This window comes from Phyllostomus discolor, chromosome 9 (assembly GCF_004126475.2).
Source record: "Phyllostomus discolor isolate MPI-MPIP mPhyDis1 chromosome 9, mPhyDis1.pri.v3, whole genome shotgun sequence".
Lineage (NCBI taxonomy): Eukaryota > Metazoa > Chordata > Mammalia > Chiroptera > Phyllostomidae > Phyllostomus > Phyllostomus discolor.
Genome location: NC_040911.2, coordinates 81,392,967 through 81,405,441, shown reverse-complemented (window position 1 = coordinate 81,405,441; position 12,475 = coordinate 81,392,967). Strand labels below are relative to the sequence as shown.

The 12,475-nt window shown below is 42.9% G+C and overlaps 1 protein-coding gene across 3 annotated transcripts in view; it reads right to left on the bottom strand.

Annotated features, from left to right (window-relative positions):
- Positions 1-12,475, bottom strand: part of C9H20orf194 (chromosome 9 C20orf194 homolog) — a 125,905-nt gene that overhangs the window by 65,168 nt on the left and 48,262 nt on the right. For all 3 annotated transcript variants that reach the window (XM_028524790.2, XM_036009614.1, XM_036009615.1), the window contains exons 8-12: positions 11,628-11,726; positions 9,085-9,140; positions 5,991-6,126; positions 3,919-4,000; positions 2,885-2,921 (exon numbers count right to left, since the gene is read on the bottom strand). In XM_028524790.2, coding sequence (XP_028380591.1) covers positions 2,885-2,921; positions 3,919-4,000; positions 5,991-6,126; positions 9,085-9,140; positions 11,628-11,726 — 410 coding nt within the window. The remainder of the gene's footprint in view (positions 1-2,884; positions 2,922-3,918; positions 4,001-5,990; positions 6,127-9,084; positions 9,141-11,627; positions 11,727-12,475) is intronic.

Genomic DNA, 12,475 nt, shown 5'->3' with positions numbered 1-12,475 from the left:
AACAGAAAATACGGGTTAACTACAGCATTACAAGGTTTCATCAAAAGCTGCATGCACAAAAATGACTTTCCCTCCGGTACGGACTTTCAAACAGATTGAGAAGTGAAAAAAAATGGAACACACTGATTTCTAACCCTTTTAAAAGCCATCTGCCCCATCTGATTTATACTCTCCTCTGTTAAACTGTGAGAAAAGCCAGTTCTTAATTCTGCTCAAAAGACCAATCTTCCCTGTTTGTAATCCAACAGAAGAAAACTATCTGGGTCCACGGGGAGCAGCTACCCGAGGACCCCGAGCCCCTCAGTGCCACGATAAGGACTTGCCACTTTCCCAGAGACCGGGCACACCGCGCCTGCCTGTCATCTCTCCAGCACTGCTGAGGGCTGGCTGCTGCTGGCACCTCAGGGTGGGAGACCTCGGGGGGCAAAAGAGACTGCTCTGGGAGGAGAGGGGCTGCCCTTAAATTCAAATCGACAGTTCCAGACCACTTTCTAAGCAGCTTACCTCATCTAGAGACTAGAGACCGCTTCTCAGGGAAAGCGTTCGCTCCTACAGCACTCCTCTCGCCAGTCCTGCTCTCGCTCTCTGACTTCTCACTTCCCAAAGCCACGAGAAGGGTTTTTCTTTTCCAGACTGGGGTCACCACCAAAGCCCCCAGAAAATGTAAGTCTGGCTGCCTTCAGGGCAGGGTTTCTCAATTTCAGCATTTTGGGACAGATAATTCCCCAGACACTGCCAGAGGTCCCGGTGGGGGAGGGGACTGGTGGGAGTGGTATGGTGCAGCTGCCCTGGGTTGAGAGTCACAGCTTTAGGGGAAGGAGATCCAGCATCTTATTAGGATAATTACAGAGAAAAGAGGCTCCTCCCTGAGGCCTTTAAAGGCCAGGGAGGTGACTGGCAAGGAAACGATAAAGCCGTACCCAAGAATAGGTCTATTTTTTGCCTGAGAATCTTGACACAGCTAAAGGAAGGCAACAGGAGTTTGAAAGAAGGAACGAACACAGAAGTGATCTGGTCTACCCCTCGCGTCTTACAAAGAGGCAGGTAGGGCCTCTGGAGGTGGAATAAGTGGTCCAAGGCCACCGAAAACTAACAGCAGACTCAGACCCGGCTCTGCTCTCAGCCTGGTGCTTTTCCACCGTGCCATCTCACACTGCCCGTTCCCTCTGTGAGTCCCTCACCACGCCCCCTCACCATGCTGTAGGTAAGAGGTTTGAGATGGGTAGAAAGAAAAGGGGCAGGAAAAGTACACATAACAAAATGACAGCCCCAGGGATCAACGTATCCTGAAGATTGTGGGCCAGGAGATGGCAGGGGGGTATGCCTTGTAGGAGGGGGTCCAGCAGGGACACTGCCAATGAGTTTGGCCACTTCCAGGTACAACCAGAATCCTCCACGCCTTGACACTAAGCATGACGCTTCACAGAGGCCAACCCCAAAGACTCATAAAGGTGCTCTTCCTCCTCCGCAACCCAGCTTGATCCAAACATCACTCAGTACCAACATTGTTCAGGCCACACCCCTGCCCCCCACTGCCTGGCTTTCTTCTATGCAGGCCCTCAGACAAAAGCTCAATACAAAGCCACCTGGCTACTAACTCGTAACACTGCCTGGATGAGAGGCCCACGGCCTATGACAAGGGAAGAGCCTGTTCTGTGTCTGGATGGCGCTGCTGTTGCGATATCACAAGGCCCAAGAGTTCTACCAGCTCCATGATTCAGCAAATTTCCTGATGTGGGTCCAAGCACCCCCCAATACCAGTCCCTGAAGCTGGACACCAATGGAATTGGGTTAGGTGAAATGTCTAAGGGTCCAGAATGAGGACCCAGTGCAGTGGCTAAGGACAGCTGGCAAGGAAGCACAAGCAGGTAAAAAGCAAGACTACAGATACCTACCAATAGATCAGAATGTGGTTGACTTGGTAAAGTGAAGAAAACCCACAAAAAAAAATGCAATACACTATATAATTACACAAAACCTAAATGTATAATTTTTTTAAATCCAGAAAGATACATGTTAACATATTACTTAGTAGTGCCAAGAAGAAGGGATCTTACTTTCTTTTCTCTATTTTCCAGATTTTCTGCAGTGTGATTATATTACCTCCTAAGAAGAGGAAGGGACATCATAGCTCTCTCTCGCCCTCTCCACATGAGCACAGAGGAAAGGCTGTGTCAGGACACAGTGAGAAGGCAGTGGTCTGCAACTCACACAGAGAGGCCTCACCAGAAACCACCCCTGCTGGCACCTTGATCTTGGACTTCCAGCCTCCAGAATTGTGAGAAAATAAACTTCTGGCTGTTTAAGCCACCCAATCTGTGAAATTGTGTCATGGCAGCCCAAGCAGACCAATGCGAGAATTAACAAGTTAATTTCCTGTTTTTGATTTCCTCATGTATGTGGGGGGGCGAGAATCAACACCAGAACCTTTCTAAGGCTGCACAGCCTGAGCTCAGATCCGGGTGCTGTTCCATAGGTCTGAGCGTCAAAGCCGGAGTAAACACCTCTCAGACCAGGGTGGGTTTCTCAGATTCTCCCAGTGGGTTTCAGGATGCTTTATTTTTAAGAAAGCCCCCAGTAAAAAACGCACTACATAGAACACATAGTAAGAAGAGTCACGCCATTCAAATGCATGGATCTGCAGGGAGGAAGTCTCTGAGGTCTGGAGAGAGGAGCAGCTGGCAAAGCTAGCAGGGTCTTTCAGTCTGGACCCCCAGCTGACAGAAAGGGGCTGGGGACCTCCTGGGAAACCACACAACTCTGCTCACGGAATTAAGCAAATGTCCTAACCACTGCTGATCTCTAAAAGAGGTAGACAGGATAGCCCAACCTCTGAGTAACTAAACTTTGAGAAAGAAAAAATAAAACAGAAATGAAGACTTACACTGGTTCAGTTTTCTTGGGCAACTTGTTGTCATCACCTGTGAAAGAGGACCTAATAAGAATGTGGTAAGATCACAGGAGATGCAAACACTTCACATGGAAAGTAGAATTTCTGAATTTAATTCAAAGGAGATGTCAAGAACTACATTTTTTCCTCTTTAAGTTAAATACTGCACAAGCACAAACAACAGCGAAACCAAGATCCTCTCAGCGTTCTCCTGGTCCTCTGACCCCGACGCTGACTTTGACAACCTGCTCAGCATTACCACCAAATCCCAGAGAAGACAGAATCTTAGGCCTTTGCTTTTATTTTAATTTTTTTAAATGAGGAGGTATAAGTAAGCAGATTCAATTCTGCCTCTTTCTTAATATCCTTAATTACGCAGCCCAAACCATGCTTCTCTTAGAGCTCCCTGGCTCACGTAACACTGCCCAGGAGAAAACCTGGACCCCCAGGTCCACCTGCTTTCTGAGGTACTGTGAAGCAGTGCCGAGCTTTCACTCTAGACTCTAGAGGTTCTTTTCAATGTCCCTCTGCATGCCTGCAGCTTCCAGTTGCCCCATCAGGATGGGCAGCTCCAGTCAGCCTTTTTGGACGGCCCCACAGCAGGAGCCCTTGCTCCTGTGGATGTTCCCAGGTCCTGGGTACCTTTCTGCCACAGCCCTTCTTCACTCTCCTCACAAAGAGTTGGGTGGGGACCTGGCTGAGTCATCCAAACTCCCAACCAGGTCCACATCTCCTGCTACCTCCAACTAGGACTTGTTCATCCTCACCCTCCCTCTGACACTGAGCACACGGTCTTACACATGGTCAGACCTGATATATACTGAACCAATAGCTTTTCCTCCTGAAACACATTCTGTGAGAAAGGTGTTAAGCAATCCACCCTCCATCTGCAGTCAGAGAGGGGGTTTGGAGGCCTACAAACTGGGCATCATGAGCTTCTGAGCAAAGTAGTAAATCATGAGTCCACTTCTAGTTCATGGGAGGAACTATTCATTAAGTTGGTAAGAAGATGACTTATAGGGACTTACCCAAGTAAGGAATGTGAGTAGTCCCAAAAAAGTATGTTCTTGAACAAGCAAGGGGCCCCTTTGGTGAGACACACTGTACTACCTAGATGTCAGAAAAAGTAAAGTGAAAAAGGACTTAGGTGCATACAACTACAGAAACAAAAAGTATATCAGTCAATGGAAATCAATTTTATTTGACCAACAGCTGATGTATTATTTTTTAAAGGCACAGGGGAAAAGGTCACCTTTAATGGTTGTTTTCCCAAAGGTAACTGGTATGCACGTGTTTGTCTTTAACCCTGGCTGTCTGTGAGGTTGCTATTGGGCACCCGGTCTGCCCGCGATGCTAAAGAGATGCTTGGATTTCTACTGCCATTCATATTCAGCCCAGAGCTTCCAGAGCGAGGCTTCCCCGGCCCACATGAAGGCAGATGGTGGGGGCGCGGGGGAGGCAGCTACAAGTTCAGGAAAGGCAGGTGTTATCTAGGTCCCCACCTTCACTTGCATTTCATCTCTGCATACAGGCCTTGCAGAAGAGAAAATGCTAAGTTCTCTGGATTTTAAAATTCTTCTTCTTCTTCCCTGTTTGGCTGTTCATTTACAGAGATGTAATGGTATCTCTTTTGTCTTTTGAAAATCTTTAGCTATCATCAGGCTTCCTAGGAGAGCAGGTACAAAACACAAAAATGCTACCACTAAAGGAAATTAGCACAATATAGAAACATGAGCTAAACGTGAAACAAATGTTTGTCCTATTTTACTCCATTTGTTTAAGGAAGTCATGAGAGAATGCATGACATTTTTATCCTGTAATATTACAAATACTGTGATTCCAAGTTACAGATATGAAGTAAGAACTTATTCTGACTGATGTATAAATTCACTGCAGTGAATATGATCAACATTGCCAGTCTACTGATGAATCCATCAAAAGCATTCACTTCTGTTATACTGTTTTTGATTTCTAGCATTTCCTTTGATTCTTTCTTAGCATTTTCTTTTCTCAGTTAACATTATCCATCTGTTCTCACATGCCGTCTACTTTTTTCTTTAGAACTCTTAACATATTAATCATAATTACAAAGTATGAGCCACATCTGGGTCTGCTTCTGATGGCTGCATTCTTCTTTAGACTGTGCTTTTTCTTGCCTTTTAGCATGCCTTGTAATTTCTTCTTGAAAGCTAGACAGGGCACATCAGGTAACAGGAACTGAGGTAAATAGGTTTTGATGTAAGGTTTTATGCTGATCCGAAAGGAAGGTGGGTTGTGTTTAACGTTTTCTGTCAGGGCAGCTGCCTGGGGCTTCCAATGCCTCTAGCCCATTGTATTGTCTCCCCTGCTGTCTGGGGTTTCCGTAAGAACTCCTCCTACAGAGCCTGCACCCTCCCTTTAGAAAGCAGCAAGATCCCGACAACACATCCACTCATGCAGCCCCGCAGCCCCTACTGGCTTGGAGACACATCTGAAGTCTCAGTGCAGAGAGAATTGGGGTTCAAGTTCTCTAAATCCAAATTTAAAAATAACAATGCCTACTTCCCAGCTTTCTTGATTGTCAGAGACATTTTAAAAATACTTAAAATTCCATTACAGTAGCACAGCCTTATAAGACTTATAGTTATTAGAGTCTCATATTTCAGTCTATTGTCTCCCTTAAAAGAATGTAGCAGACAATACACCATCAAGTGCAAAAACCTGCTCCCTGGCCCCCTCAGTAATAGGACAAAATCCTCAAGGTTTATGTCCTGAAGTGTAATGGTCAAGATATAATAAACTTGGCTTGGAATAACTATTTTCAAATTAAATTAAAATTCTTATTCTACTGATGATACTATTTTTACAACTTAGAGTTTGGTTGTAAAAGTATTTTTTAACCTTTTTTCTTCAAATTTTTAACAATTAAATGTGACGCTTTCAAATAATACCTAGTACTTAGATAAAAATAGTCAGTTTCTAATCACTTCTTTTCATTCCAAAACAACTTCACGTTCAAGGTTAAATCAACACATTAACTGAAAAGGTTCCTTTTATCCAGCTCCCCTCCTCCCTACTTGATAATGAAACCAATTAAGCACCTGGCAGTCAAGCCACTCACCATGTGTTTGGCAACGCTCCCGTTGGGACCAGTGTTGCGTACCAGGTGCCCTTCAGAGGGGAAGTTAAAGCTGCCAGCGTTCAGGTTTTCTCGCGTGGAGTGATTACCAAAGAGGACAAACGGCTGCCTATTAGGGCTAGAGCGGCAAATTAAAAGCATGATTAGAAAAGAGATTCCTGGCCAGGGCAACTTCCCAGTGGGTGAAGTCTCAGGCTTCTCTAAGTGTCTTCCCGCAGTCCAGGCACAGTGGTGTCGTCCACCTATGCTCCTTGCTGGTTGGAGGGGATGCCAGATGTCTCGGCCTCCTCCTACTGACTCACATGAATTAGTCAGTTGAGGACATAACTAAACCCAAGCCAGGTTTTTGTTTTCAGCTTGTCCTACTTCCTGATAACAAAGATCTGTAAGTTTGCAGTGATGGAGCAAAATCCCAGCTTTAGAAAATAGCATTTTAATAGAAATACCAATTTTAAAGAATGATAGCAGCTGTGATACTCAGACTGTAGACAGACTAGAGCAGAGCTGTTAGCAATCCCTGAGTTACTTTTAGGAGGGAAGGGAGAGAGTAGGATTGCAAGTGTTCTCACCACCACACCTACCTGCCCCTGCACCCTTCCCCTTCTCCCCTCCTCTCTTGGCTAGACTTGCCAGTGTTTTGTTTTCATTTTCTGCTCACTCCTCAGCCCACTTCAAGGGGCACCCGCAGAAAATTCACTCAAATTACTCTTTGCAAAAGTCACCAAATGCCTTTCATGGAGCATACAGCAAACCCAATGTATAGTCATTAGCCCGCCCTTCCTTGGTCTCTTAGAAGCGCCTGACACCCTCCTCCTGCAAAAGCTGTTCCTTCTCTGCCTCCCTCACCAGTCCTCCTCCTCCTCTATCCGGACTGTGCATATTCCCAGAGTTTTACTGTCAGCTACCTGCTCTCTCCTCTCACAATCCACTCCTTCCAGTCCTTGCAGTTCATAAGCAGCAGCATCACCCATTCAGGGGCTGAGCTGGACCTGAGGGGCCTCCCTGACCCTCCTGCTCCCTCACCCCTATGTCCACTCACAAATTCACTCCAACTTCCACTTCCCTCCATCTATGCGTCCATGAGCCTGTCCATGCTGCCATCATCTCTTCCCTACATGACTGCAGTGCTTGCACAGTTTCCTGCTTCCACCCTTGCCCTCCTACAGGCTACTCTCCACAGCGCAGAGAGGATGATCTTTTAAACATGCAAAGCCTTTCATGCCTTTATGTTATTTTCAGAAGAAGGGCCAAAATCTTTCACACGGCCAGCAGGGACTTGCATGGTCTGTCCTGGCCAACTTCTTTAGGTTCATGTAAGTCCACTCTCTCCCAACTCCAACACTTCAGCCAAACTCACCTTCTCTTATGTTCCTTATGTTCTCACCTCAGGACCACTGCTTTTCTCCCTCCTCTCAGTCATCTGTGCTCTCTTCCCCCAAAGGAGGTCACACTCTCCACTTACGGTCTTAAGAGTACCATGTTCTTTTCCCCTTCATGGCACTGGAGTTCGTAATTATATAGTTCTCTGTGAGGCTGCTTGATTAATGTCTTATTTCTCCACCATACTATACACTCCATGAAGTAGAGACCATGCCTGGTTTATTTTTTAACCATGTATCTCTTGCTTATTATGTCATATATTCTCAATATTCAATGACTAAAGGGTATTTTTTAAAAACAGTTCTGCTATGGACCAAGTATTTGTGTCCTCATAAATTCATATGTTAAAATCCTTACCCCCAAAATGATGGTATTAGGAGGAAAGGACCTTTGGGAGGTGATTAGGTGATAAGGATGATATCCCTCATTAATGGGATTATAAAAGGGGTCCTTCTAAAAGAGGTTCTAGAGAGATCCCTAGCTCTTTCTGCCGTGCGAGGTTACAGAAAAATGACAGCCATCTATGAGGAAGTGGGCCCTCACCAGGCCCCAAATCTTCCAGCACCATGATCTTGGACTTCCCAGACTCCTGACCTGTGAGACATAAACGTTTGTGTGTGTGTGTGTCTGTGTGTGAAAGCCACCCATTTTATGGTATTTTTGTTATACCAGCTAAAACAGATGGAGAGTTTCCTTTATCCCCTTACCCTTTTCTTAAATAGCTCTTAGTGTTTATCACATGGAAAATTCTTGGCATTTCTTTTCATTACTCTTAAATATACTTCCTTGCCCTTACTGGTGAGCTCAGTGGGTTGGGCACTGTCTCACAAACCAAAAGGTTACATACAGGTTTGATTCTCCCAGTCAGGCATATGCCTGGGTTGTGGGCCAGGTCCCCAGCTTGGGGCGTGCGAGAGACAACTGATCGATGTTTCACACGATGCTTGTACACGGATGTTTCTCTCCCTCTTTTTTTCCCTCCTTTCCCCTCTCTCTAATAAACAAACAAACAAATGAAATCTTTAAAGAACACACACACACAAACTTCCTTAAGCTTTGGTAAACATGACTGATTTTTCTTCTGAAGCTTCCTCCACTTCCTCCAAGTTAAGTGACACTGGGCAGAAGATGACCGAAGCCCAGCCAGGGCGATGTGTCTCACTGTCAGACAGGGATGGGATTGGGGAAGAGAGGAAGGATCTGCTCTCATCTGTCCATCAGAGGAACTGTCCTCTGCTGGCTGTCCTGGTTATCGTGACGAGCGCTGCTGAAGGAAACACGTCGAAGACGACAAGTGCACAAGCACCCTCACAGCTCTGTCTCCTGGGGCTGAACCTCCACATGGCGGGATGATCCCTCCTACTTCCCACAAGCCACTGCTGCCCTGCCCAGCCCTCGGACATTCTGCTTCCTCTAGCTCTCATGGGCTGGGGATGGAATAAAAAATTCTTTTCTTTAGCTTTCAGCAAGCTACAATGTTTTAAAAGCTAGTTTACTATAAATCTATGTTTTTAAAAAATACAAAAGCAGCGACACAGACAATTTTACAGAGTATGGATTTCTTACCCTGCGATGACTGAAGTCAACTCGTACTTTCCTGATTCTAGCTTCCAGGCTTAGATGCTCCCCACCTCCACCCTCCTCCTCAGCCTCATTTTCTCTGTTACCATTCCCATTTCTTCCCCGAGAACCTCACCTGTTTTCAGTTATATGGCTGGAGATCATTCCATGACTGAAATAACTTCTGAATGGCTAAAAAAGAAGTCAACATTGTATATATTAAGATCATAATTGTATAAAACAATCACAAAACCTCTCATGTATATTTATGTAGGTATAAATATATACACACATACACATATATATATATACACATATATATATATAATTTGTTATATATATATGTATAAGGGGTCAAACAAATGTTAACATTTAACAAATGTTGAACTGGGAAAAACACATGAGAATATAAAATGGCCTTCAAACAAAATTGCAAATTAAAATAATACCAAGATACCATTTCTCATCTATGAAACTGTCAAGAATTGAAAGTACAGCAACACATTCTATCGGCGAGGCTGTGGTGGAAGCGGCGCTTGCAGGTACTGCTGGAGGGCACAAGAACCGTACAACCCTTCTGAAGGGAAATCCGGCAAAACTACATATGCACTTACTGCTGGACCCAGCAATCCCATTTGTTAAATATACAAACCCCCAACTATACGAAAATAGGTATGCACAGAGTTATTTACTATGGCACTGTTTGCAACAGCAAAATATCAAAAACAACCTAAATGCATACATAAATTAAGATAAATCCATACAGTGGAATACTATGAATTATAACAGAAAATAAGATCTCAATGAACTGACCTGGGAAGAGTTCCAGAATACATTGTTAAAGTAAAAAAGGCAAAGTGGAAATGACTACATATAGTATGCTACCCTTCAATACATAAAAGAAATGGATATAAGAAAATACACATGTGCCCTGGCCAGTGGGGCTCAGCTGGTTGGAGCAGTGTCCCATAGACGGGAAGGTCGTGGGTTTGATTCCCAGTCAGGGCACATACTCATGTTGTGGATTCAATGCCTGGTTGAGAAGGCAACCAATTGATGTTTTTCTCTCACACTAATGTTTCTTTTTCCCTCTCTCCCTTCCTCTCTCCAAAAGCCATGAAAAAAATGTTGTTGGGTAAGGATTAAAAAAAAAGTAACACATGTATCTGATCATTTGTGCAAGTGACAAAAAGATACACCAGAAACTGCAGAGATTTGTTACAGATTGGTAGTAAAGTGAGTGGAGAGTGAAAAGAGGGGAGGAATGAGAATAAGTAAGAAGCAAGGAGAGACATGTCACTGAGCAGAACTTTTCGAATATCTTTCACTTTTAGAGCCAGTAATAAGAGAAGAAAAAATAATCTAAAAACTGAAAAAGGCATTAGCGACAGGTGTGACAACTTCATATGACCTAATACAGAGATAATTGAGTCTCTATAGGAAAGGACAGGAAAAAAGTTGAATGGCCAAAAACTTTCCAAACTTGATGAAAACTATAAGCCCACAGGTCCAAGAAGTTCAACAAAATCTAAGCACAAGAAACATGGAGATAATTACAACAAGACACATCATAATCAAATTATTTACAAACCAGTAATAAAAGAGAAAATCTTAAAAGCTACCAGAGGTGGGGGGAAACCACTTATGTACAAAAAAAAAAAAAAAAGAAAGATAAAGATAAAAGACCCCAGCAGAAACAATGCGATAAAGGCAATGAACATTTTTCAGGCACTGAAAAGAAAAACTGTCAATGTAGAATCTTATACATGGCAAAAATATCTTTAAAAAATTAAGGTAAAATAAAAATTATTTTCAGACATAATTCAAACCATAACAAATATTAAAGGCTACCCTCTGGGGAGAAGGAAACCATACCAAATGGAAACCTGGATCTACATAAAGGAATGAAGAGCACCAGGAAGAGTAACTACATGAGCAAACAGGTTAAGATTTTAAAATTATTTAAATCTTTTAAAAAACATTTTTAAAGACTAAAAAGATAACTTACTATTTAAACAAAAATAGTAGCAATATATTGTGGGGTTTACAACATGACGTAAAAGTAAAATGCATGACAACAAAGATCAACTCCAGTTCCCAACATCAGGAGTAGGGCTTAGTCTGGGCCACACTTGATAAAGCAAAAAAGAACTGAGGACAGGCAGTGCAAGTCCCAGGTAGGCTCAAGTGCAAGCTCAAGGTTGCTCTTCCTATTAACTAGTTTGGGGATGGTCCTGTGGCTTGGTTCTTAATTTAGATACCTCAGTTTACTCACATAGTGGGTCTTAGCCAGAACCTAGTAACTTCACTATTGATTACTGAGAAAGAAAGGCTGGCATTACCTGGAGGTTCGACTGACAAAGATGTACTACTCACCAGTGGAAAATTACTCCTATGCTTTTAGTAATTGGTGCCTAATGGAATTCGTGGCTGACAGAGGCACCACCACACTAAAAAATGAGTATCCTTGTACAACAGCATAGAAAAATACCCAACTTTTATATACAGATTGGCAAGGGTTAAAAACTTCTTTAGAGGATGCAACAAAGCTTAAGGAAATGATAACCAAAACAAAATATGATTGGTAGTGCTGAATTCTGAAAAAAAATTTAAATAAAGGTAAAAACACTAAATAAATAAACCAATTTCTTCTTTCCCTTTGACTCCTCCCATACATACCTCACCCGCCTGAGATTCAGAAAGTTCCAGCAGGAAAGGAATTTCTGTGTCAAAATTAGCAAAGAAGCTAGTCCACTGATGTTCAAAAGTCACCAAATCCTAGGAAGAAAGTGAAAAAGATAATGCATTTAGCCATTTAAATGAGGTACTTTAGAAAATCAGAACTGTGAAACTGCGACTGACCTCAAAATACCAGATCACTTAAATGTATGTTGTTTTCAACGGTGGTAGCAATCGACTAATACATGCTACCGTTGGATGAACCTCAAATACACGTCAAGTGAAAGAAGCCAGACATAAAAGGCCACCTGTATATGGTCCTACTATATGAAGTACCCAGAAAAGACAAATGTATAGAGGCAGAAGGTAGACTGGTGGTTTGCATGGGCTGGGAGCAGAAATGGAGACTGAACACAGTGAACACAGGGGAACTTTCTGGATTGAGCAAAATGTTCTAAAATTCAATTACAGTGATAGTTGCACAACTCTGTACATTTACTATAAAAGATCACTGAATTGTACACTTAAATGGATGAACTGTATGGTGTGCAAACTAAAATAAAGCTGTTTTAAAAAGAACACTAATGGCCTCCAGCTGCTTACTTTATTTTTTATCATTAACTTAGTTTTTTATTCTTTATTATATAAAATAATCACACTGATTTTTTTTCATTCAAACAAGTTCACTGAAAGTGTGTGCATACAGATACACATACACACACTTTAAATATAAAGTTATTGTGGGATGTGAATTGGTGGGGAAATAATACACGATTTCATTTTAGAATTTAACAAATTCAGAAGTAGGTGACTTTACATTGTAATTCTAGGTTCAAGTGAAGTGCCTC